The 24,304-nt window shown below is 51.7% G+C and overlaps 1 protein-coding gene across 4 annotated transcripts in view; it reads right to left on the bottom strand.

The window, feature by feature from the left end:
• Positions 1 to 10,159: 10,159 nt before the first annotated feature.
• Positions 10,160 to 24,304, bottom strand: part of VTI1A (vesicle transport through interaction with t-SNAREs 1A) — a 360,010-nt gene continuing 345,865 nt past the window's right edge. For 2 of the 4 annotated variants that reach the window (XM_043597527.1, XM_043597526.1), the window contains one exon: positions 10,160 to 22,867. In XM_043597527.1, the coding sequence (XP_043453462.1) occupies positions 22,774 to 22,867 (94 nt within the window). In that variant the 3' untranslated portion in view covers positions 10,160 to 22,773. The remainder of the gene's footprint in view (positions 22,868 to 24,304) is intronic. The other 2 variants (XM_043597529.1, XM_043597528.1) reach the window with 1 other exon arrangement.

Below are 24,304 nucleotides of genomic sequence, written 5' to 3'. Positions count from 1 at the left end.
CGCTTTCTCCTTGGCGTGAACGAACAGCAAGTGGGTTGTTTTCCAGAACACCCCAGTCTAGCCCGCTGACACGGGATGCTGCACCGGCTTTTTGTGAACTGCACCTCTTGGTGGAATGTCACCCGCCCAACGTCAGCCCTCGGGAGATGACACTTGTTTCCCTGGGGGGGGGGGGGGGGGCATCTGGGTCGGGAGGTGCTCCCAGCTGTGGGTCCCAGAGTCTTCCGGCTTGTCTCTTCTTCCCCTGGGAGAGTCTTGAGGGGAAGACTGCCCCACTGAGGCTCCAGACTCAGTTCAGGGGGACCTGCCTCCCTGCGTCCTTCTGAACGGTTTTCGGAACCTTTGGCAACTCAGTCTGGCGGCCACATATTCCTGTCGTCAGCACCCCTACTGGCCGCCAGTGTCTGTTTACAGCACACTTCCTAGGTGCCAGGCGCTGTGCTAAGCATCCAACCCAAATTAGCTCATTTAATCTTCTCCACTTAACAAAGAAGGCAACTGTCGCCTGAGCCACGCAGCCCGCATGGGCCTGGGATTTGAACCCAGACAAAACCCAGTCTCTTCCTACTGTCCCAGGCTCTTTCCTTCAAACGTAGCCCCCTTCCCAACCCTCTACACAACAAAACAGAAAATCATCTCAGGTTCACCTTCCCCGCAAGGCAGACGATCCGAGAAGCAGCTGAGTCTTAGGGAACCTCGACTGCCTGACGTCTCAGGGTTCCGACACTCTCTTGGATGGGCAGACAGTGGGGCGGCTGCCCAGCGGGCGTCTCGGTGGACGGGGAGGGACAGAACCTCCCTGAGCTTTACCCATTCGGCGCTAGCTAGGAAGGCACTGGGAGCTTTACATACATTTGCACCGTGGAAATAAATGAGCCACCCAAATGAGAAAAGCGAGGCTAGTTATTCTGCGCTTACGACAGCAAGGGAGTCAGTCCCCATTGCTTGCACCCTGGCAGAGACTCACAGGCAGGCAGAGGAGTGGGAAAGCTTTACGGTGGGAAAAAGGCAGCTTCGAGAGGGCTCTAGGTGGAGACCACTGGCCTGGGGAAGCCGCAGGTGGGTTACCTGAGTGGTTGGTTAGGGGTTGGGGGACATATGTGGCTCTCTCTGGTTGGCTTGAGTCAGAAGCAGGGATGACAACCAGGGAGGCCGTCAGTTATTAATGGAGTCCTGGCTATTTGGGGCTGACTGTCACAGATGTGACTGTCCAGCCTCCTGGATTGTCACTAGAGACAGCGGCCTGGCCTCCTGGGCTGGTCTTTGCACATGAGGCGCCCTGGACTGTGGTTCCAAGTCCTCTTTTTTCCATGTGGCTGGGCCATTGTACCTTTGCATTTTCAGCATCTGCACACTTAATCCCCACGGCAGCCTATCCTCCTGATGAGGACACTGAGGTCCAAGGAAGCCAAGTAACCTGCCTGAACTCCCTCAGCGGGGGGGTGGGGATGTGAGGCCAGGCCCGCCGGGTCCCTAATTCCATGTCTGTCCCCTGTTTAATCCGTCCCTGCACACCGGCCAGTGATCCTCACAGACCTAAATCGATGGCATCCTTCCCTTCCCCGGCTTTAAGCCTCCCAATACCGCTCGCCCCCTCTGAGAATGAGACCCTGCCCGCCACCTGCAGATTCAGTCCCATCCACATTCAGGGCCTCAGCGCCTCCTCCCTGGGCTTCCCCGGGCTCTGTTCCAGCCTCCAAGGTGCCGCCCCAGGCCTCCTGAGACCCTGCTTCCCGCATCTCAGTGGTGGGTCAGGGAGAGAGCTTTGTTCTCGCCTTTCCCCCGGCCTGCCACCCTTGTCCTGGCCCGAGGCATCCCTCGGGACATGGCACAGGTATCACCTCCTGCAGCCTCGGCAGCTGGCCCTGCGGGTCAGGACCCTTCCTGAAACAGCAGGGGCATCCAGTTGGCGGCTTATCTACCTCCTCTACCACATGGAAAGCGCCGCCTGGCGAACTGACTTACCCTGTTCTGTTGTGTTCTCCGTGTCCGGTCCATAGTAGGTGCTCAATAAACACCTTGTGAACAAATCCGCCAGTCTTTGACTCCTTCCTCCCATGGCTGCTCTTCGTATTCCTGAGACGGTGCTTCAGCTCCCGCCCCGACCTGTGACTGACGGAAAGGATGACATCAGGGCCAGACTCAGGCTGTGACTACAGAGGCTGCCTGTGGCCCCTCACTTTGGGGTGAGCTGGGCGGGGGGTCAGCAAGCAGCCACTCGGGGATAGAGTGGTGTATTTTCAACAGCAGGTGCCCAAAGTCACTGAGGGCCATATGGATCCTCTCAAATACCGGTGCCAGCCTCCCAAAGTCGGATTTACCATCATCCCCCTGTTGCAGCCCGTGAGTGAGGCTCAGGGAGGTTAAGGAATCCGTCTCAAGTCCCCGGCTAGTGAGGAACCGAGTCGGGATGTAACCCAGATCTGCCTGCCTTTAGAGAACATGCTGCTACCTGACAGCCGAAAGCAGAGTGAGCTGCCGGGTGTCAGAAGCCTGCTTGTCCTCTGCCCCTCCTGGCCCTCGGGTTCCTCCTGTGCCCTCATTCCTGCCCTTGAAGCTCACTGCAACCTGCCGTCACCTGGTGGGGGTAACAAAAGGTTGCCGAGTTCCTCCTCCCTCCCACCCCCTCCCAGCTGTGTATGACTATGAGGTGGGCGTCTCCAGGTGGTTTCAACAAAATATTGGATGCATTACATACAGATTAGTTGAGGAAAGAAAATCTATGCTGTGGGATCATTCCCGATCGTAATCTTTACAACGTGTATGCCATAACCTTACGCGATTTATAAGCACTTTATTTTTCTGTGACTCAAATCTGCTTCCCAGCAGGAACCACATCCTGGTGTTTGCTCAGCCTGTCTGTGCAGGAGGCTCGGTTCCCAGGTCCCTGGGACTCCCCACAGCTGCTTGGGGCGGGCTCGGGCTCTGACCCGAGGAAGACCCCAGTCCCGTCCCAGGGTCTCCTTGGGGACTGGCTCCCCTGTGTGGGCCTCACTGGGAGCAGAACGGGCAGGGGTGAGGAGGGGCTCTGGCCTTCGAGGTTTTGCCCGGCCCTCTTGGGTATGTCCTCCCCAGGGCAGGGCTGGTCCAGTGGCCATGGGAACAGCCCAAGAGCACTGGGCAGAGGAAGAGGCACTCAGTGTCCATGGTCAGGTTGCTTCACTGTGTGCCTGAGCCTTAGCGTAGCACTGACTTAGTTCCTTAATGCTGCGTGACTTCAGCCTCAGACCTTGGCCTGGCCTGGGCACCCCGGCACCCGCCCTCCCCCGGGGCCTTCTCCACCGCCACCCTCACACGCTTTCATTTCTTGATGACCCCGAGACAAACCAAATTCAGATGGTTGATCTGACCCTATTCAAAACCCAAACTCTACACGTCCCTGCAAGATCCCCAAATAGGACTTCAGGATTATCTGTGCCTGGGGATTATCCCTCTGTCTCTAGGGCCGTGGCTATGACAGAGCCTGTGTCTCTGAGACCAGCAGCTGCTCCCGGGGAGCAGTTCTGCTCACAGCTCTGCAGGCCGAGCCCTCCTGTTTCGCAGACCAGCAAACCGAGACCCGGAGGGGAAAGCGACTTGCTCGGGGCGCCCTGGCTGGGACAGAGCCAGGAACAGAACCCAGGATTTGAGGCCTGGGGTGGGGTCCTCTCCATGATGGCTGGGGGCTCTGATTTAGAAGTAGAGGGCGCGCTCCCTTCTCCAACACCTGGAAATCAGGGAGTCGACAGGCTTGTGGTCTTCAGGGCCCAGCTCAGTGAGCCAGCAAATCAATGACAGCAGTGTGTTTGTGACGTCCTTAACTGTCCCCGTTTAAAATCTTCCACCCCCTCCCCCCAGATTCTTGATCGCTTTGATTCCTCCCAGTAGCAACCTTTTCAGAGACTGTCATTCATCTGGAGGTAGCAATGACTTGTAGCCACAGCTATGGAGTATGGCCGCTAGTCTAACTCAGGGGGGAAAGCCGGGATGGTGGAGACCGCGTATCAGCCTGAAAGCACTGATCCCCACTACCCCCTTGAGGTCCCTTCTATCCAAAGCCATTTTGCAACGGAAATTGGCTCCATTTTAGGTCAACCACGGGAAGAGACAGACCCGAGTCATGCTCCGCCTGGCCTGATTCCAAACTTGAAGTCTTGCTGATTTGTGCTGATGTCACCCAAGCAAGATTTGATGTGAAACTGCAAGGGAAAGCTGGGCCCGGGGAGGGAGGGCGTTTGCTGGGAGGAGAGAGGGGAGGAAAAGTGAAGTTCTGTTTTATAACAATGGAGAGAGGAGCGGGAGGGCACGGGACCGAAAGTCAGGAAACTGCTGCTCTATTCTTGGCCCGGCAGTTAGCTTGCTGTGTGGCCTTGGGCAGGTCACTTCCCCTCTTTGACCTCAGTTTCCTCATTTTATAAAACCCAACGGAGGATCTCCATGCAAGGCCTCTTTCGGTTCTAAAGGGCCCGTGATTCTAGCTCGGTCCCTGGGCATGGGTGAAGAAATCAAAGACTTGGTTTCATTTCATAACTTGGGCCCCTTAAGCACTTCCCAGCTGGGGCTGGGAATGGGAGCAAACACTCATTGGCCGAGCTCATCTGACTTTCAGCGAGGGGGCCAGCAGCCTGGGCTGTCAGGAGCCTCACCCAAGGGGAGGACAGGGGCGGGTGCGGGCCGGACGAAAGCTTAGTCCGGCCACCCCAGGGCTGGGCTTGGCACCCCGGCATCCAGGCTGACTCAGGCTGGAGTGTCAGCTTCTGGAGGCTCAAGTGTCTTAGATGCTGCTTTTGATCAATGGAAAACTGGGAAAGCAACAAATAATAACATCCATTTGCTGGCAATTTCAGTCGTTTGTGGTATTTAATTAGCATAATTGACCTGAACCGGCCCTTTTTCTCCACCTGAATTTAAAAATACATCACTGCTCCCTCCACCCCAATACATCTGAGAAATTTTCTTTTTTTTAATGAGGTTTTAACTAAAGCCCAATATCAAAACACCATATAATACTTTTATCTCATTGAAGACATTTGATGCTTATTAAAATATTATTGCTTTAAGGCTTATTTTGATTTTTTTTTTGCCCAAGAGTGTATGCAGAGCCTTGCTACTCAGATAATAACAAAGAAACCTTAAACATGAAGAAAACACATGAAAGGTAATATGTTCCCCATTAGTCCCCGTATCATTTCCCCAGGATTACTCCTTTCCAAATATAGCATTAGTTTAAAAATAAAAGGCCGTTTACAGTAATGGGACACTTGCTACTACTGTGAGCATATGGGCCCTCCAAGGGGCTTGCACGACAGCTTCATGAAGAGGGACTTCAGGGGAGAGGGCTGGCTTTCACAGAAACCCCAGCATGCCCACTCATAGCCCCCCCCCCCCCAAGACAGGCCACCGACCCTGACCCAAGACTCAAGTCGAACAAGCCTCTTATTCCTCTTTCGGAACTGCCTCTTTTGGTGTATTGTTTCTGCCAGAGATGAAAACATTTGGGAAGGTGACAAGTAATCAATTGGGTGCCACCTGGGAAGAAAAGTGACACCCCAGAACTTTGCATTCTGGCCTCATGAGGTTGAGAGTGTGGCTGCCCTCCATGGGAAGGGGGTCCTTTTGGGTTTGGGGGTTCCTTTTGTGCGGGAACATCCAGGGGAAGCAAACTCCAGATGGGAAGGTCTAAGTCATTCGGGAAGTACATGGGTCAAGGGTAGAAGTTTGGTTTATCTGACCCAGACATAGAAATTTTTTTTTTTTTTTTTTTTTTTTTTTGGCTAAGGAGAGCTCAGATCCATTTTCAGTGGGGTGAACTAATGTAGCTAAGGGACAGAGCATGTACACAGAAGGGCTCCCTCAAGTGCAGTGAGGGCCACTCCAGTTTGCTTCCACGGGCTGGCCCGTGTTGAGCACCCACCGGAAGCTGCTGGCCCTCTGAGGGCCCCTGAGGAGACTCATGTTACACGTTTGCTATTTTGGTCCAACAATGCAGGCTCCTTCCGGTTTTGGGAGCTGGTCTCCTGGCACTCATCAAGCGCCCAGCTTCGAGAGGCCCCAGAGAGCCAGGGAGCGAGCTTCCAGCTCGAAGGGAGGGAGAAGCTCTCCTGGTTTCAAATCCCCAACTAAATGCCAACCATATCTTGTTGTCAGCAGAGAGGGGAAGATCAAGAGAGAGCAATGGGGGAGAATGGAGGGGTGGTAACAAGAGCTAAAATTGATTGTCCTGAAGCCTGCATTGTCCCTGGAGGCAGGTGGCATTGCCCACTGGGTAGGGGCGCGCTCGGCCCCACCAGGCACAGACTTTACCACAGGCAGGGTTCCCGGCGTGCAGCCAATTACAAGTTGGTCGGGGGCTGGAGGTGGTGTCTCGAGGTCTACTCTGGACAGTCACAACTTGGACCTCGTCGTCTGACCTCATCTCATTATTGCTCCTCATGCTCTAAATTCCTCCTTCGGGCCAAGAATCGCTCATTCCTCTTTGCACTCGGGGGGCAGTGGCTGGCACCGAGCAGGCAGTCAGTTTGAGCCGACAGAACAGGCCCCCGTGGGTAACAGGCTCAAGGAAAGACCAGAGGCCTGGGGGGCGGAGCCAGCCCTCGGTTGGTTGGTTGCCTCCTGAGAACGGGGACAACTGTCTCCATTTATTGGGCACTCACTGCCGCCCGGGTTCAGAGCCAAGCATGTTATATGGGCTCTCATTCGATCCACACCACCACCCTGCCCACGGGTAACCTCATCAGGCCTCACGCGCGGGAAAGGGGGCTGGGGTGTGGGGAGGTTGACGTACATGCTTGGGCTCACATAGCTGGTGGGTGTGGCAGCAGCCCGGCTCCTGCACCTGAGCCTCGGCCACCATGCTGACCGTCTCCCTCACCTCCCATTGGCTCACAGTCTGGGGTTCCCAACAGTGGCTCCAAAGCCCCCTGGAGCGGTAGCAGATGGAGCCGATCCCTTTGGAACAACGGTACCTTGGGGTCACGGCATCTTTCTAGGGACTCTCCTCCCTTGGGAGAGGATCACGTCATGGGACTTGAGCACGTGACCAGTAGGGAGTTCCTCCTTGAGGAAATAGGGACTTGAGTGGGACCCTGAAGGAGAAGAAGCAGGCTGCCAGGGGAGGGGAAGGGAGGACCTCCAGGTAGAGGGAGAGGGGTGTGGGGACACAGTGGGCTGGAGGGTAAACCGATAGTACCCCCAAATCAAGTCTGACTGATGGGCAGAGGCTGCCAGGAATGCTGGGTTGAAGAGGATTCCAAGGCCGACAAAGAGCTGGGATCAATTAGCAGTGTTGGCCAGGAGCATGGGAGGAAGGAGGTGACCTCCTGCCACACTCTTGTCGTCCCTGGCATAAGGTAGCTAAGGGGACAGTAACACGTGTTAGCTCTTTTGACCTCCTGACAGATCCTGATTTGGGGGTAAAGGGGGAACGCGCGCTGCTGTTTAATTTCTCTTTCGTGGACCATTTCCTGCTCACTCTGACTCACCTGGTGCTGATATCAGCGGGTTTCCCGCATCTGTTCCGCAGGACAAATCACCTGCCAAGGCCTGGCTGCCGGCCCTGTAGGGGAGACAGCGGGTCCCACAGTCATGGGGGGGGGGCGGGCAGGGGGAGTGCCACTACAAAGCTCCACAGGTCTCGGGAAGACCCTCTTGTCTCCTGCATTGCAAATGGGTTCCAGTGGCCACTGCCGGGAGACGCCACATTTCTGCTGTGTCAGTGCTATTTCAGACTCTACTCACCTGTAATGAGTGAGATTCTCCGGGAAACATTACCACATCGGACTTGGGGGCTACCCGGTAAGGCAAGAGGACGATCCGAAAGCCAGAGGTTATGACTTTTGATCTAAGTGTTGGCTTTGAAATATGTAAAACTCCTTTGGAACCAACCGGGGTCAGTGCTGTCCTTCACTCTTCCGAGAAAGAGAAAAAGCCAGTCCGGGAGGAAGGCGGCTCTGGGCCGCTCGGCAGGCTGGGAGATCCGTGGGGGCCTTTTGGCTCAAGTGGATGAAGCTGAGGTGAGAGCCGGACTACACACAGGTGACGGGGCGCAGGCAGGGTCCAAGCCCCCTCGGTCTAAATCCCACGGGGCACGCCTCTCCAGCCAGAGCGAGGGCCCCCGGCCAGCTGGTAGCAAAGTGAGACTTCCCGGGTCCCTGGTCCTTTTCATGTTGCCTGTGTTGCATTTCCCCACCTTGTGAGTGTAATCTGACCCGCCAGCGTGGAAGGCTTTGGAGGTTTTGAACCTGCCCTACATCAAATACACCCCCTCCTCTACTCGGGAGAAAACCCCGGCCATTCTGTCACAGACTCAGAGGGCACTTGATTGTCTAGAACACATCAAACAGCCCAACTCTCCCTTGTAAAAGTTTTACAAGAAAATCATTGAAGACCAGAAGAGCTATCCTTTCCCTCTCCTCCCCCTTCAGTTTTAAACCTGAGCCGATATTCTGGCTTCCCACACTTTGGTGTCAGCCGGCCGGCGAGAGCGCTGGGCTGGCGGGCGTGCAGCCGTAGAAACCTCGGCCCCCGGATCATTACACTTGCAGGCCACGGCTTGTGGGATCTAGTGATTTGGACATATTTTATTTAACCAGCTTAGTAAAAGGTAATATTCAGCAGCTGTGATCTATAGCAGAATTACAATTTTCAGGGTCAAGGAGGGATTTTGATATTAGGAGGTTGGGCAGCATTGCTATGAAATCTCCTGAGCTGTCTTTAAAAATAAATGAGAAAATAGGTTATCCAAGAGTCATTGTAAGGGAAAAATCAATAGGCAGTGTCTATTCACTTGGGCTATCAAAATCCTTGAAATTTGAACAAAAGTTTCACGTTTAGTGTACTGTAGGTTTTGAAATATCGGCGCTGGAGGCTCGGCGGGTACAAATTCATTGTGCTGTGTGCATCCAAACGAGGCGAGCCTTGTGAAGCCGGTCAGCTGCCTCGGAAGAGGGGGGAGTGTTTTGGTGACCAGATGAGATGGGTAAAAGGCGACTCCTGAAGCAAAGCGGGGGTCCCACGGCAGGTGGCTCACCCGTAAGTGTCGAGGAGCATCTGCCGTGCCAGGAGTAGGTGTGGCCGGTGGCTCAGTGCCCCTACCTCTTGTCCAGCGCGAGGGTGGACACCACGCCCCTTCCCGCTCCACAGTCCACAGTATCTCTGCCCTCAGGTGGGGAACAAGTGATCATTTAATAGGGAACTTCCTGGTGGTGAAAATCTGATGGGGCAGGTCACCCGGAGTGACAGAAGTCGCCTCCTATTCATTCGTTAGTTCATTCTCAATACGTTTTTTATTTTTATTTTCTTTTTTATCGTTTCAAACGTGTCTTTTAGCTTCCTTCAGGATGGCGTACCTTGGCATTCAATAGGCTCCGATCAGCCCAACCAACGGAGACTGCCTTTCCTCTCCAGGTGGCTTTCGGTGACTCAGTTCCTCAGGCAGGTGGTTGCCGGGTAACTGCTGGGTCTCTCCCACCAGCCTGTGAGCTCTGGGCAAGGCAGACTCTGGTTTGGGGTTCAAAGCTGTTTTCCGATCCCTGGTTCCATGTCTGACATTCAGTGTTAACAAATAATTTGAAAACATTTTTTTAAATGAAAAAAAAAATGTTAATGAAGAACGTGAAGATCTTCCTTTGATTATTATTAATAGAAGGCATTCCTGAGGCATTTTAAGGCCATATCATGAACAATCTTTAAGGAAAACAAAATAAAAACACCCCAAGCTCCCCATCCTCAATATGTGTCCACCACGATGTTAAAGAGCAGCTCGTTTAACCAAGACGAGGGGATGGTGACTGTTTATCACATCCCTGGTGGTATCTTCCTATCAGTCCTCTGGGGGGGTGGTATTTTCCCTACTTTACAGTCGAGGAAAGAGAAGCCCAGTGAAGACATGGGTAGAGTATTCCAACCCACCAACGAGAGAACCAGAGCTCATGTCCAGGTTTGTGGTCACTCTGCAAAGCCATCTCTGAGACAATTAAAGAAGAAGAAGTGGGGGGACCGGCATTCAAAAGCAACCTTGAACATGATCCTTTCAAGTTCTACCATTAAAACAAAAAACTGACAGCATCTATATTCACCGTAGAGAAATTGTAGCAAAGCACTGAAGATTTATAACTCCCCTTTATTTAGAAAGGGAATGGAAGATAAGTAATTGAAATGCAAAGGGTGGGAATAGCAGACGTTGGATTGAGGCATTTTATTTAACTCATCAAATAATACAAGTCAGTTTGGGAGACAACAATCAACATATATTACTTGTACTAACGATATGTAGAACCGCATTTCCAAGAAATGTAATGAAAATAAATGCTGAAAATAAATTACCCCGTGGAATACACCAAATAAATAGTTGTTTTTTTTTTTTTAAAGAAAATATAACCCTATGAATATGAGGGGGAAAAAGTGAGGGGAAGGAGGCATTGTGGAGCTGGGGGAAACTCGACCTTGAAATGAGCGCCTGAATGAGATGAAGGAACAGGACGGATCAATGAAAATTAACAGACGGCCCCTTGGCTGTAGGCGCGATTTCTCCCCATCCCCGAGACACGCTCTGAGCATCGCTCCTGCATCGCTCCTGACACCCACCGTCCGAGTGATCCAGATAATGTAATCGCACCATCATCGGGAACCATGAAATTGCAATTGCCATCGTTCCGTTACGCAGAGGAGAGCCATTAATTAGCAGATTTCAGGTTAAAGTGACTATGTTCTACACGAGTTCTAATCCCACTCTGGAGCGGCTCTCAGGCCTAACGGATTATCTGGAGGAGGTGGAGCTGGAACCAGAAGGCGTCACTCAAAAGGAAATGAAGTGAAATAAGATGAAGTTGAAGGAAAAAAAAAAAAAAAACACCACAAAAACGTTAAAACGAGGGCGAGATCTTCCACTATCGGGAAAGGCAGGAGAAGAAGTCAAGCGGCCCGTCCAAGTTTTCCTCTCCTGAAATGGCACACTGTTAAGCAGTTTAACATCTGGGCTCCGTTTGAGGCAACTTGATCTAAACGGGCGCATTCGTTCATTCACTCATGCGGTCATCCCACCAAAGTTATCTTTTTTAAAAAAAAATGTTTATTTTTGAGAGAGAGAAAGAGAGAGAGTGGGGGAGGGGCGGGAGGGGCAGAGGATCCCAAGCGGGCTCCGCGCTGACAGCACAGAGACCCATACAGGGCTCGAACCCACGAACCTCGAGATGAAGGCAGATGCTTAACTGACTGAGTCACCCAGGTGCCCCCACAAATGTTATTTTAAAGTAACGGTACTTTTACAGGATGACAGGCTGCTACATAGATCCCTTGGACAGTTGAGTCCTCAAAACATCAGGCAAGGCAGGTGGATAGTTGCCCTTGAAACTTCCATGAGAGTAGCCGGGGGAATGATTCTGAAATGCAGCTATCTTCCCCCTGGAAGTCTAAGTGGAACCAAGAGTTTTACCATTCTCAAGATGATCCCTCAAGCCAAACCTGGTTGGCGCCTGCCTTCCCCAGTGCTGGTACCTTTGTACTGAGCTCTGAAATCCCGGCCTCACCGTTAAATAAAAGGGATGCGTATAGAGACCAGTGGCCAGTCTTTGCACACTGTCAGGCCTCAGCCCTTGGGCTGGCTGACATCTTTCCATTTGACAAAATGCTTGGGTTCCAAATATGGAGGCCAGTCCATATGTACGCCAGGGGAGAGGGGTAGCTTTTAGACTGGGGGTTTGGATCTAGGACATAATACCTAGGGACATACCTGGGGAAGAGACTGACTTGTCAATGGTGAAAGCTCCGTGAGGGGGGCTGAACCCCCTTTTAAGAAAGAAGGGCCACGTTCCAAGGCCAAGGGTTGGCACCACACTGGTTTCTAAATCTTGTTCATGAGTTTTTTTCCGAGTATGCCTTCATAATGTGCCCGTGGGCAAGGGAGGGGGAAGCACAAGGTTAATGGTCTGGTTTCCTGATAGGGAAGTGGGTGCCCCAGAGGGAAAGTGACTCATCTAGGCAGGACGGGCTCCGTAATTGGTAAGATCCAAAGCAAAATGAAAATAGGGAGCCCTGTACTCAGAAAGCAGGAAAAAAATGCCTTTTCTTTTTTTCCCTGGTCTCTCACTCTTGACTAGGCATGGTGTTTCAAATTTTCTAGTTAACGTCCTTCTAAGTAAAGTCAACTTTTTAAAACACTAACATGAATTTTACTTTTCATTTTTATATTGTGTAAAGCCAGTTTTAAAGGTAAAGAGCAGAACATTAATACGTGTGTGGAATCACCAGTTACACAACACGTTTTGTGACTTGTTTCAAGAGGGTGCCTCAAACTGGCCGGAGGAGACACGCTGGACTCAGGAAAGTTGGAAGAAGGGAGAAAGGGCTCCCCGAGGCTTGGGGGTTCTCTCAGGGGGAGTAGAGAGCCCCATGGGTGCTGGGCCCTGCTTTGTGACCTGGCCAAGCACTTGTCCTCCAGCCTGGTGGTCAGGCGCCCTTCTTTCCCAGCAGCTGGACTGACATGTTGTGCCCCAGGCCTGGAACAGGGGGTCGAGCCAGGCATCTCCCTCTTCTGCAGGATCCCTGCCCCAACCCCCAGCAGATGGGCACCCCCGGGGGCGGTGCGAGCTTTGTGCCAGGATGCACTAGGTCCCTGTATTGGGGCAGATTAGAGGCTCCTCCCAGTGAGTCCTTCACTAAATGTGCTCTGATGCTGCCAGAGTAAGGCAGGAACTGTGGCCACCACGCCCCATCCCCAAGATGCTGTGGGCTGCACATGTCCAACCCTTGACCCTCCCCATGCCTGAGCCCAGGTAGGGGACAGGCTGGCAGCAGTTGCTGGGTGGAGGTTGGGATGGGAAGGCCAAGTGGAAATGGGGCTCCAGGGGGCTGAGAATCAGACCCCGGAAGCAGGGAGGCAGGACTGCATGTGAGCCCGGTCTCCAAGCTCCGAGTTCATGGTCCATTGGCTCGCTGGACTTCATTTGCAAAACACAATTACAAAGACAGAATTATCACAAATTTCAAGACAGTGACTGTAGATCATTAAGCACCCAGTGTGGGGCCCTTCTGAGTGTGGGGCCAGTCGTGCGTCCGCACCGGTCACAAGCCCATGCTATCGGCCCTGCATCCGAGACCACCCAGAAGCTCGGCGCACCAAGTCTCCTGCTCTTCCAGGAGGTTCGACACACCCGCGGCTGCCATCTTACTCCTATGCCTTTGGCCCTCGCTTTATCAGGAACATTCCCTTTCCACTGCCGTGGATGACTGGAGTTGGCAGGGGCCTACCCTCCTGGGACTTTCCAAACGACTTTCCCATTTGCCAGATGAGGCACCAAAGCCCCAAGCAGGCTCTGATTTGTGGTCATGAGGCCACATGCCAGGCTGGTGGCACGGAAGGGCCCAGAGCTCTGAGTACCTCTGGCCTGGAAGATGCCAGACTTTGGGAAAAGAGCAAAGCCTCGCAGGGGCTCCCTGCTAGGCTGCTCCTAGGGGTGAATCCACTGCTGCCACAACCACTAGAACCTGGAACATCATCAGGGCGTCTTCCAGCACGTTCTTAGCATCCACAGCCAAGGTGTTTGCCAGAGGCCGCTGTGGACTCGCCGTCAGGGGAGGGGGACTCTAATTCTCACTTAATTGTTTCTCACCCGATTCTTTTGGTGGAGACGGGGGTGGCAAGGGACGCTAGACCTGAGCACAGAAAGGACTTCCCCCGGTGATGCTAGGAGCTCAGCTGAGGGGACACCAGGGTGCCCGCTGCCAGTTTGTTCCTCAAGAGAGCAAAGATCTGACATTCAGGGCAAAAAAATGATCATAGCCGCCAGGGACGGACCTGAGTTTTTCTGTATGTGTTGGTTTAAAGACTGTAACTGAGGAATGTTAGTCCCGTGGTCTGAAGGCCAACACTACCAAAGAGACCAGCGGTGCTGTGGTTGGGCCACGGCTTCCAGAATGTGGTGCTGTTTGAGTTACGTCTCCTTGTGCAGAGGAGGCTCGACTAGAGGCTGAAGATCTGGACTCCACTCCTGGCCCCACCACCCATCTGCTGGGTGGTCTTGAGCAAAGTCTCACTCCCTCTCTGAGCACCATTTCCCCACCTGAACAAGAAGGTTGGCCCAAATGGCCCCTCAAGCCTGCGAAGCTAGAGGGTTCCATGAATTTGAGCCCATCCACCTGGCTCTTGGTTGGCTTTTGCTATCCAAACTGTCGTCGAGGTGGCCAGCACGGAGCTCAAGGGATGCCGGTCCCACATTTGCTCATTTCCAACCTCTCTCTGGCTGTCCTTCACCATGTGGGTTACGTCCCCTCACGGGAGCTCAGGGAGGCCTGTCCGGAGGCTGGGACCCGTGGCAGCCTCTGCCGGGATGCCCAGGCTCGTGCTGTCCCCAGATCAAAGTTTCTCCACTGTCTGGGGGAGGGTGACCAATCAGCCTCGTGCCCAAATCTGGATTCTGCTTCTATTTTCCCCTTTCTGCATGGGGGACAGAGAGAGGAAAAGAAGGAGAGAGAAGCCTTTGAAAAATGTCTCCTGCTCCATCGCTCAGCAATTCACCTCGCCGCTGAGCCCAGTGACACTCCCGTGGTGCACCTCTTAGCCACTCGGCAACTTTTTTCCCTTTTATGATATTTTGGGTTTCTGATTGCCTGCCAAGTCAAACCTTTATCATTTAATAAGCAGAAAAAAGAAAGAAAGAAAAAAGAAAAAGGAAAAAAACCCCTCTAAGTCAGTCCCAATCTAAAGGGTCCCCATTCCTGTTCCCTGCCTCTCGGGGGCTGGTCCTGGATATGAAGCCAGTGCTGATGGGGACTCAACCACTTGCAGGCAAATGTCAACCCTACTCTACTCCAGCGGGGCCATTTTGCACACGTAGTCCTGGAAATTGCAAGAAGGCACGGACACACAGCACTAGAGTGCTTTGCAAGAATTCGGGGAGACGGGGCTTTAACCTCAGGAGCACCAGTGGCAGGTGGCAGAGGCATGGACAGCGCGATGTGCCTTTCAGACCCTGACAGTGACCTGCCTGAGATTAGATAGCAAGTCGGGGCTCTGGGAATGAAAGCTACTTTCCTACCCATGGCCCCCGGGGCCGTGGGACGACACAAGCTCTGTGTTCTTACCTAGCTTCTCCACCATGTGTCTTTGGGCCCTGGAACAGTAAGTACATAGTCAATAAATATCTTTTGCCTAGATGAATAAATCTGATTACACCTCTCACACTTCAAACAGGGAGAGGTTCGGTTGTTCAGAAACCCTGTCGGGGACAGCAGTGAGCCCACTGAAGCCCCTAGCTGTCTCTTCGCTCTGTAGTTTCTTGTGGGGGGTGGGGTGGTGGTGGGCATGGATGAAGAAAAGATGGAAATCAAGCAGAGAGAGGCTCTGAGGGTCACCGTGTCTCTGCTATGCGGAGACCCCTGGATGCGGCAGTGTGGGGAGGGGCTGCCCGGGGCTCTTCCCCAAATGCCAGATTGTACATTGTGAAGCCTTGGCCTCTTCTTATGTCAGCAGGGCCGGTGGGGGTGGGGGAGCAGGCTGGAGCAGCTCCGCAAGGAAAGCAATTGGCTGGAACCCCCTGCCTACTGTTCTAACTGTCCCTCCACCACACCCCCGACCTCCTTCCTGCGTTCTCTCCTCCTCCTCTTCCTCCTCCTCACAAAGGCATTGCTGTGGGATGTGCCAGGGGACCCTCAACCAGTTATCTGGCCTTTGCAGAGCCCATGTGTCTCTGACCTGAGTGGTCCTGAGCCCTGGCCAGGATGTGTGTGGGCCTCTAGGGTTAGGCTGTGCCCCCGGCAACCCATTCATTACCCCAAAGGGCAGCTGATCCCAAGAGAAACCACCAGGCAGGCCAAGGTCTCCTTCCCTTCTACCCTTTCTCCCAAAGATCACTAACTGCTCCCTCCCATGGTGGGTCTTTCCTCCCCTGGATCCGAAATCTGCTCTCAGGAGAGGGTCAGACAATTCACCCAGAGGGCTCAGTGGTTGATGGGGCCGCAGCTGACCGGAGGAAAAGGAATCTGCATTTTTTCCAGGGTTCGAGGTCAGACACCAAAGGCATGGGCTTTTAAGGGTGCGATTTCAGGTATCCACCAGCCCACAGGGTGTCCCTGTGCAGAGACCTGGCTCATGGTACAACTGTACATGGCTTGGAGGGCCAAGGCCTGGGTCACTTGCTGTGTCCAAAAGAGAAGCGAACAAGGAGGGGGACAGTGTGTCTGCAGCCTCAGGGTGTGGGGCTGGCGGGCTTCAGGCCCTGCGCATTTAGCATCCAATGGCTGATGCTTCTCTACTGAATTTAACAACAACCCCATCCCCCAAAGACATGACGGATTCTAGCCACATCCTCGGCTCCTCTCTTCTGATGGTGTTAAGACAGAAAATTAACAGGAACGGGCAGTCTGGCATCCAAAGCGCTTAGCCCAGTGCCCGGCATGCAGTAGGCCTCCGTAAGTGTCAGCTGAGGGTGCCTCTGTGGCCTGGGTCTTTGGCAGAACCTTCTGGAGAGAAGCTGGAGCCCGAGGATGTATTTCATTCTCCACTCTGTGGGGCCTCATCATGTAAAAAAAAACAAAACCATTTCTCTCCAACTCAGGTACTTTTCTTGGCAAAATAAGTCAAAAACAAAAAAGTTGAGGCAACAAAGCAGCACTGGGCTGGAGAAGGGCCTTGGCCACCCCTGTTCCCCCCCCCCCCACCCCCGCCCCGTACTGTCCCCTCCTGAACACACCTGGGGAGGCCGAGGAGGTGGGGGAGGGAGGGCGCTGCACTGAACGGTGCTGTCCTGCCCCCAGGAAAAGTCCAGGCAGCTCTCAGAGGAGCTGTGTGTGCAACAGATCAATATGGGCTTCGGGGCCGCTGAGCTATTATTCACGCCAAAGGGCCTTGTTTGGATGAAGGGAAGGAGGGGGTGCACGAGTTCACAGAATCACAGTCTAGAGCTCTGCTGCTTGGCATTTCCCCCTCTCTCTGTGATGCCTTCGTTATTTATGTAGCACGAGTAATGAGGTGATTCAGGATGAGGAAGTGCTTTTCCCACAGCACGCTGGGAGCTCCTTGAGGCATGACAACAGGGGTTGTGTGTGATTTGGGCCGGGGTCCTGGGAGATAGGCACCTTGCCTTTCCCCTCCTTTGGCTCCTCCTGAAGGAGGCCGATAATGGGCCCAGGGTGGCACAAAGCGGGGCCTTGATGCCCGTGCCCCTCCCTCTTGACTGCCCCCCCCCCGGGATGAGCCCCCCCTCACCATTGCCTCTCCCCTGGTGCTGGGAATCCATCCTTCACCTATGGACCATCTGTTCCTCACCTCCTCACACATTCCCAATCCCCTTGTCCTGTCACTTCGGGTCTGCCCCACCATCTTGTTTTTGCCCTACGTGCCTCTGGTAAGCTGGCTTTGGAACATTCATCTTATTGCTGACCTGGAATCCTAACGGACACGGCCAGTCTCTCTCGCCAATCCCTGTGTCTTCCCACCTCTACAACAGAAGGGGATGCTGACCCTCGTTCCATCACCTATTTGAGGACCCTGTATCCAGCCTTGGTTCCAATCACGCACAAATATTCTCCTGCCTGTGCCGGTCCACTCTTGGTCTCCCTCCTCGGATGCACTGCTTGTGGCTTTAAAAACTTCTCTGAGCTCTCCACACGGTCACCTGCCCCATTTTAAAAAGGCTGACATGTTGTCTAAGAGCTACCCGACTTGTCATAAAATGTGGATGGCCCCTGGCAGACAGCACTGGTTTGAGCGCGATGGGCTACAGGCAAAGCCATGTAAGCAAGAATGTTCCCTGGAATTTAGTTTAAGGTGATGAATTATAGCAGAGGACGAAGTCAAGTTTGAGGGCTGGCATCTCATCTCAGGCAACCAGTGTCTTTGGGAGTCAGACTGGGGATGGCTTACCACAAAGCCTTCCTTCCTTTTGGAAAAACGACTTTGAGCGTGTCTTTTGCTGAGGTGTGGAGTCCGTTCTGAAGGTGGCGAGTTGTCATGTGGCTAATTTGGAACAGATTGAAATGGAAGCTCGAGACCGCCCCAGGCCCTGGTGTGTCTGCTGTTTCTATGCCCACGGTGATCTATGAGGCTTAGGGCTGGCCTCACGTGGCTCGTGCCTGCTGGATGAGCCCCTCCCATGCCGCGGCTCCTACTGGATTGTCTGTCCTTTGGTGGGTGATGCTGAGAGGTGGTGGCTGAGCGAGGGACATGTGCCGTCTCTCCCCTTCACATCCATGGAGCAGCTGCCCAAGGAGTCTGTCTTTCTGAGGATGCGTGGGTGGGAGGAAAACAAGCCGGCAGGAAAGTACTCCTTGTTCCTTGATATTGACCAGCACACCCCAGCCCCGACATACCAATGAACCAGGCCTCTGAGAGCGCTTCCCTGCGTATGTGAAACTTATCGAATCAAACAGGGTGACCAAAGGCAGCCGGCAGTTGCGGCACGGAGAATGCCACGGACTTCAGACTCGGGATGAAGATGGCACCTTTCCCCTCCAGCTCAGAGCCCACGGAAAAGCTGATGATCTCACCGGTGGCAAGTCCCAGGAAGGAAAAAAGACGGAAGGTCAATCCCAGCAAAGCATGGCTCCTATTGTCTACTAGGAAAGCAATGAGCTCATTGACTACACAGAGACGCCCCGGACACCCCATCACACCCTCCCCACACCAGCCGACTGGACACACAAGTGCTCCTTTAAGAAAGCCCTACTTACTCTCCAGACCACAGTCCTCCAACCACACACTCAGCTAGCGGAGGAGACGAGTGGACCAGAAACAAGGGACTCACAGAGGTTCCTCTGAAACCAGCCCCAGCCACAACCAACCAACAGTCCTTGGCTCTGGATGTGCATTTCTCCCAGGAAAGCCATTTCTCCCAAGCGCCAGGTGCCCTGCTAGGCTAGCAGTTCAAACCAGAGAGACGAGGAAATCATTGCTTGTAGTTAATTCTCAACTACGTAGACAAACGGCTATAAATATTTATGACGGGAAATTTCATTATTTAAAAATTCGGCTCTAAATTTCCAGCTAACTCCAGGAAGAATGCTTGCTGAACAGGTTGCAAATTAAGAACAATTATTTTTCTCTTCTGCATTTGAATAGAACTTACAGCTAAAGTCATTTAAAGGGGTTAACATCAACCTTAATTAAATATTAAAGTGTGCCTGTACCTGCTGCTATTGTTGCCCCTTCGAATAAGATATAACCTATTTTTGACAAGTTTTCATCTTTCTCTGTGGAAGACGCTACATGAAATCAAATCAGTGGCAAAGAGGAGAGTAATGAATAATCTATTTCATATTCCAACAGTACCCAGAGCTCGGAGTGGAAAAATATTCAGTCAGACGATGGCAAGAGGCTGCTAGGGTACCACATGACACAGCTAATGTTTAAATAATAATAATAATAAAAAGCGATAAACAAATCATTAGCCCTTAACAGTTGTTTAATGCAATTTGTTAATGAACGTAATGGTGGGGACTAATAATGAAAGAAAATAAAAACGTCTAAACAGGCGCCAAGTTGCTGGCGATGCGCAATTATTTCCTTGTCAAGTTTTTATGATTTAATGAGCCCCTCTGGGACTGACGGCTGTCAGTCAGTCGTGACTTTTTGACACCATTAGAACTTCAAATACAGCAGCAGGCAGGCTGTTTTCCTCGGATTTGAAATACTGAAATGATCTGACAGTTTTAAAGAAAAGATGTGCAAAAAAAAAAAAAAAAGGAGAAAGAGAAGGAGAGAAAGACAGTTGCTTTCTTTCTTTCCAACCCCCCCCCCCCCCCCTTCTTCTATGGGGTAGATAATCTCTGGATGCTGTTTGGTAATGAAAATCCAATCACTGAGGTCATTATCTGATGAGGTTTTTGGAACAGGCAGGCTTTTTTCCCCCTCTTTATTTCTTTACTTAATGATAACCCTCAATGGGCTTGCCCCGCATGGGACGGTCAGAGCTGCACAATTTTGTTCACCATTAATTTCAGCCTTTGAAGCTCAGGGCTCAGAAGCAGTAGCAAAGCAAACCCCCCACCAAGCTGGTTCCAAAATAAGACAATCCAGCCTGCCTTAAACAGAATAGCAAATGGCCTCCCAGCCCAGGCCTGGCGGCTGACGTCAGGCCCATCGCATATGCAGGCATTCGCCTTCAACACGGAACATTTAAAACTCTTTACAACTTAAGAGACTTTAATTAAATTGCTTTTGATTCCGGAGCAGGGTAGCATCCGCTTTACTTTATTCGGTCAGGGAAACTGTTTAGTCTGCATGAATTTTATATGGCCAGGGCCTCCTTCTCCTCTTCCTCCTCGGTGTTTCTTCGTCTTCACCCCCCACCCCACCTTCCCACTGAACCTCATTTTTTCAGCACAGGCTCTCAACTGGACAACTGGTCCGCAAAGTCGACATAGGAAGTTCCCAGAGCCGTTCACAGATCTAGGACCTGCTTCGAATTTGTGGGCTTTCTCCCTTCCCCAGTGGAGCAGGGGAGTGGGGAGAAAACCGTGTCTCCGGTCTCGAATTTCTCCTGCAGCAGCCGGAGGGCCAGGCGGGAATTGTCGGGACTTCAGACCAGCCTCCCACAGAGTGCTCACTCCCCGGGTCTCGGGGGCTGCTCTCAAGGTGGGTTTGATGGGGCTGGTAGGCCAAGGGTCATCTGGTCAGATTCTCTCACTCTCAAGGTTGAACCGGGGCAAAATCTCAGGCAAGAGCTGATAAAGAGGTAGAACTGGAAAGGAAAAGCCATTGAGAGGCAAGCAGTGCCCCTGGCCCCCGCCCTCCACTTCATCTACTTCAACATGAACGCAAGGCGTTAGGGAAATATTGAGGAGCCAGCGGGTTTAGATGATCAGACCAACCTGGCTTGCTGGGTGGCCTTGGGAAGAGGCGTGAGGCGTATATAGCTGGATAACTGGTTACCCGCTTTAGCTGAGATCAACAGTTTCCAAAGAAGCCACCGGAGAGGTCGGTGTAATACCTCCCCACCATTAGTGTTTTGGAACGGGAAGGAGGTTGTTTGTTTGTTCCCCTGCTTTTTAATGGTTTCTTCAATGTGTTCAGCATGTACAAAATCCGTTATCGGAATAAAAGAACCTTGCTGAGATGGATCCTTTAAGCTGATAGGAAAATTAGCACTGCCTTCCCACTCCTTCACTGTCTTACTTCCCCCTGCCCAAATCCCATACGATCCCTGCAAAGTAAAGGCTGCAGCTTTATTTACACAATACTAAATGATTTATCTGGACACACGCAGGCCCTGGCCTGTTTTGCTAAGTACGATCTCTCCGGTGGATTTTGCCATTCTGCATTTCCTCTCTAAACCATAAAGGTTCTTCTCGGAGTTGGGGCAAAATATAAAATAAAGTGCCCCATCCAGGCGATCTCAATCTCTGGGCCCAGGTGGTTAGCATTTTTTATGAAGAGAACAGGTCTGATTTTTCAAGGATTCAAAGCTTCCAATTACATTCAAAAAGATAGTACGGACCTTGTAAATGCCAATGAAGTCTTAAGAAAAACACATTTTGCTTTATGACTAGGGGGAAAATGACCTCAGCTTGGGCAACTTGAAGCCCGATCATAAATGAACTCATTTTGAACGCAATTCCCGGTTACCTCGGACAGAAAGAAACCAAAAACAATCACAAAGCATGTCAGAGGTTTGAATACACAGTGAACTCAGGAAGGCTGTGCTAACATTTTTTTGTAGAAAATCCAAGCCGTCCTTTGTAACACGCTGCAACCCCCCTATTCTTTTGAAGGAGGTTAGTGAACATTTTCCATAAAGTTTATTTCTAGTGAATCATCCTATAGGACTCTATGCCATATTTATAATCACATTTGAAATTTCACACTGACGGACTCATGTTCTTGCTCTTCCTGAAATATTCATGTTCTCTTTACATACTGGAATGGATGTGGAGGGAACCTTGTCAGACCTTTTGCATGTATGAGGGCTGCTTTTGGCAGTGCAGATATTAAAACCGAAAGGATACAGAGATGCTTACACAGGTCAGGGGAGAGGGGGTCACAATTAAATATCGTGCCAAGGCTTACTTTGCCAGCAAATTCTAGGGACTGTGGGATTTGGGGGAAGGTAAGGAAATATTTCATGTAGCCAGTAAGCAAAGTTATGAAAAGTGGATCTTGGGCAGACTCAGCAAAAATATTCTTGGCTGTAAAAAAAAAAAAGAAAAGTGTGTGTGTATATATATATATATATATATACACATATATATATATATATATGCATAGAAAAACAGAGAAAGTGCTAAGTCAATTTCCTGCACAAGTGACATTAAATATCCACCTTTACAATGAAAGCACTCAGGCAGGTAGACTATATTCATTATGCCTGGGTAGGAACAGGGCCGGTTTGCTGGAGTGGGTCACTGGCTGTGGCCTCTGTTTTTCTCTGCATTTTTATCCTTGGACATCACAGAAGGGCAATTTGGAGACAAGAGATGTGTGACAAACAGCACAGCCCATCAGATGCCCCACGACTGACTCATCGTGCCCTATCCCAAACCATGACCCCTGACACGTCCACGGGGCAAGGAAGAAAGTCACCAAAGCTCTTTTGGTTAGTAGATGAAATTACCGAAAGGCAAATAAACATTCACCTTCTCCTACAAAAAACAAATCTGGGTGAAGACAAACCTAGAAAAGGAAACCGACCCACACACAAGCAGGAATAGAAAATATTTTTACACTCTGCGCTTCAGCCGAACAGTGGTGAAAAGAGGGAGGGTCGTTCAGGGCCTGTCGGCGCAAAAGAATGATTCATGTGACCATTTTGTCTTAATTACTCAGAACAAGCCGTTGTTGCTGTTTATCAGGGAAGAGCAGATCCATCAGCGTCTTCTGACAGAGAAAGTGATCGCCATCAGGATGGTGACAACGAGGATGATGGCCAAGACGACGACCAGGATGCGGTTCTGGATGATTCTAGGAAAGAGCAAAGGAAAAAAAAATATCACAGATAAATGAAGGACTTTCTGACCAAGACCAGTCAAGACCAAGTTGGCTAATCAAACGACGGTTTCGCAGGTGGGGGCAGAGAGCCCCGTGTGGGGCTTGAGTGTGAACGCGCGTGAGTACGCACGTGCATGTGCGCGCACACGAGCTTTTTGGGTCTACAAACGACGCACGAGGAAATGAACGACTCCGCGGTGACTGTCACGCGGCACTCAGAGAAATGCTAAGGCGAATCAAATGGCTTTCCAGGCTCAGGGTACCATGTAGTAATCTTTAAGCGATCAAGGGCCCTACGCGAGCTTCTCTTTTTAATTTAAAATGTGAGACAAGCCTCATTTTTTTTGCAGTGTTTCCCGTTAAAGTAAAAGACTCCAAGGAAACATGTGTCAGTGAGGTACTTACCTGTACAAAAATACCTGGGGAAAAGTAAAAGAGAGATTTAGGAAGCAAAGGACAGGATTAAGAAGCAAGTGTCAAACTCGCAGCTCAGGCTGTGAAACCGTCATCTGTCACTGGGGCTCACTGCTCGGTTACTCCAGGAGGAAACGTTACGTTTGCTCCGTAACAAAAAAAGAAAAAAAAAAAAGATGGAAATGAGAATTACAGAGTACCCGAGCGCCTCATGTGCTTTGCTTGGTGGGCCCTCACCTCTGGGGATTCCAGGGGCCCAAATATAAGCCAATGTGAATGACGGGGAACCGGCGGGTCAGGAGGAGACCCAGAGTAGAGACACGTGCTCCAAGATGCTTGCAGAGAGTTTCCAATGAAGTTGCCTCACGGCATGTTTGCTCAGTCTGAGAAAAGGGGTTGAGCGACAGAATGCTTTGTTGAGACTGTCAAAGGGGACCCAGGCCAAGTGGCCTGCCACCCCCCCCCCCCACCTCCTACAGAACCCACCACAGCAATCGAGCGGCTGGCGGTAGAGGCAACCGTCCCTGTGCCTAACACCCCACAGCAAATCCCATCGGCCTGTTCCTGCAAATATCAAGCAGAAAAAGGTCTGCTGTCTTAGTCTCGCGGAGACCCTGCCCTCCTACTTTTGTATCTCTGTGAAGAAACCTTTGGAGGGTGTTGGCAGGCTTTTCTAGCTTCCGGATGAGTTTCTTTCTCATCGGAAGGAAGGAAGACATCCTTGTGGCTTCAGCTGGATTTCTCCTTGCCCACCCCCTCCTTCTCCAAACCTAAATGGATGGATGGAGAGACGGTCACATCAGACAAGCCCCCTCCCCCGTGGCCCCCTGGAAGGACTAGCATCCTTGCCTCCTGACAGGTTACAAAATGATCACATTTGCTGACACGTCTTCCGCAAAACTGCTTTAGTGCCTGTGTCCACTTTCCTCGAAGGAGATGAATGGTCTGCTCGGTCCTCATTTATCACGGAAGGCTCAGCTAAGATCTGTCTCGTTT

This window comes from Prionailurus bengalensis, chromosome D2 (genome assembly GCF_016509475.1).
Source record: "Prionailurus bengalensis isolate Pbe53 chromosome D2, Fcat_Pben_1.1_paternal_pri, whole genome shotgun sequence".
NCBI lineage: Eukaryota > Metazoa > Chordata > Mammalia > Carnivora > Felidae > Prionailurus > Prionailurus bengalensis.
Note: the sequence above shows the minus strand (reverse complement) of the source record. Positions and strands in the feature narration are given on the sequence as shown.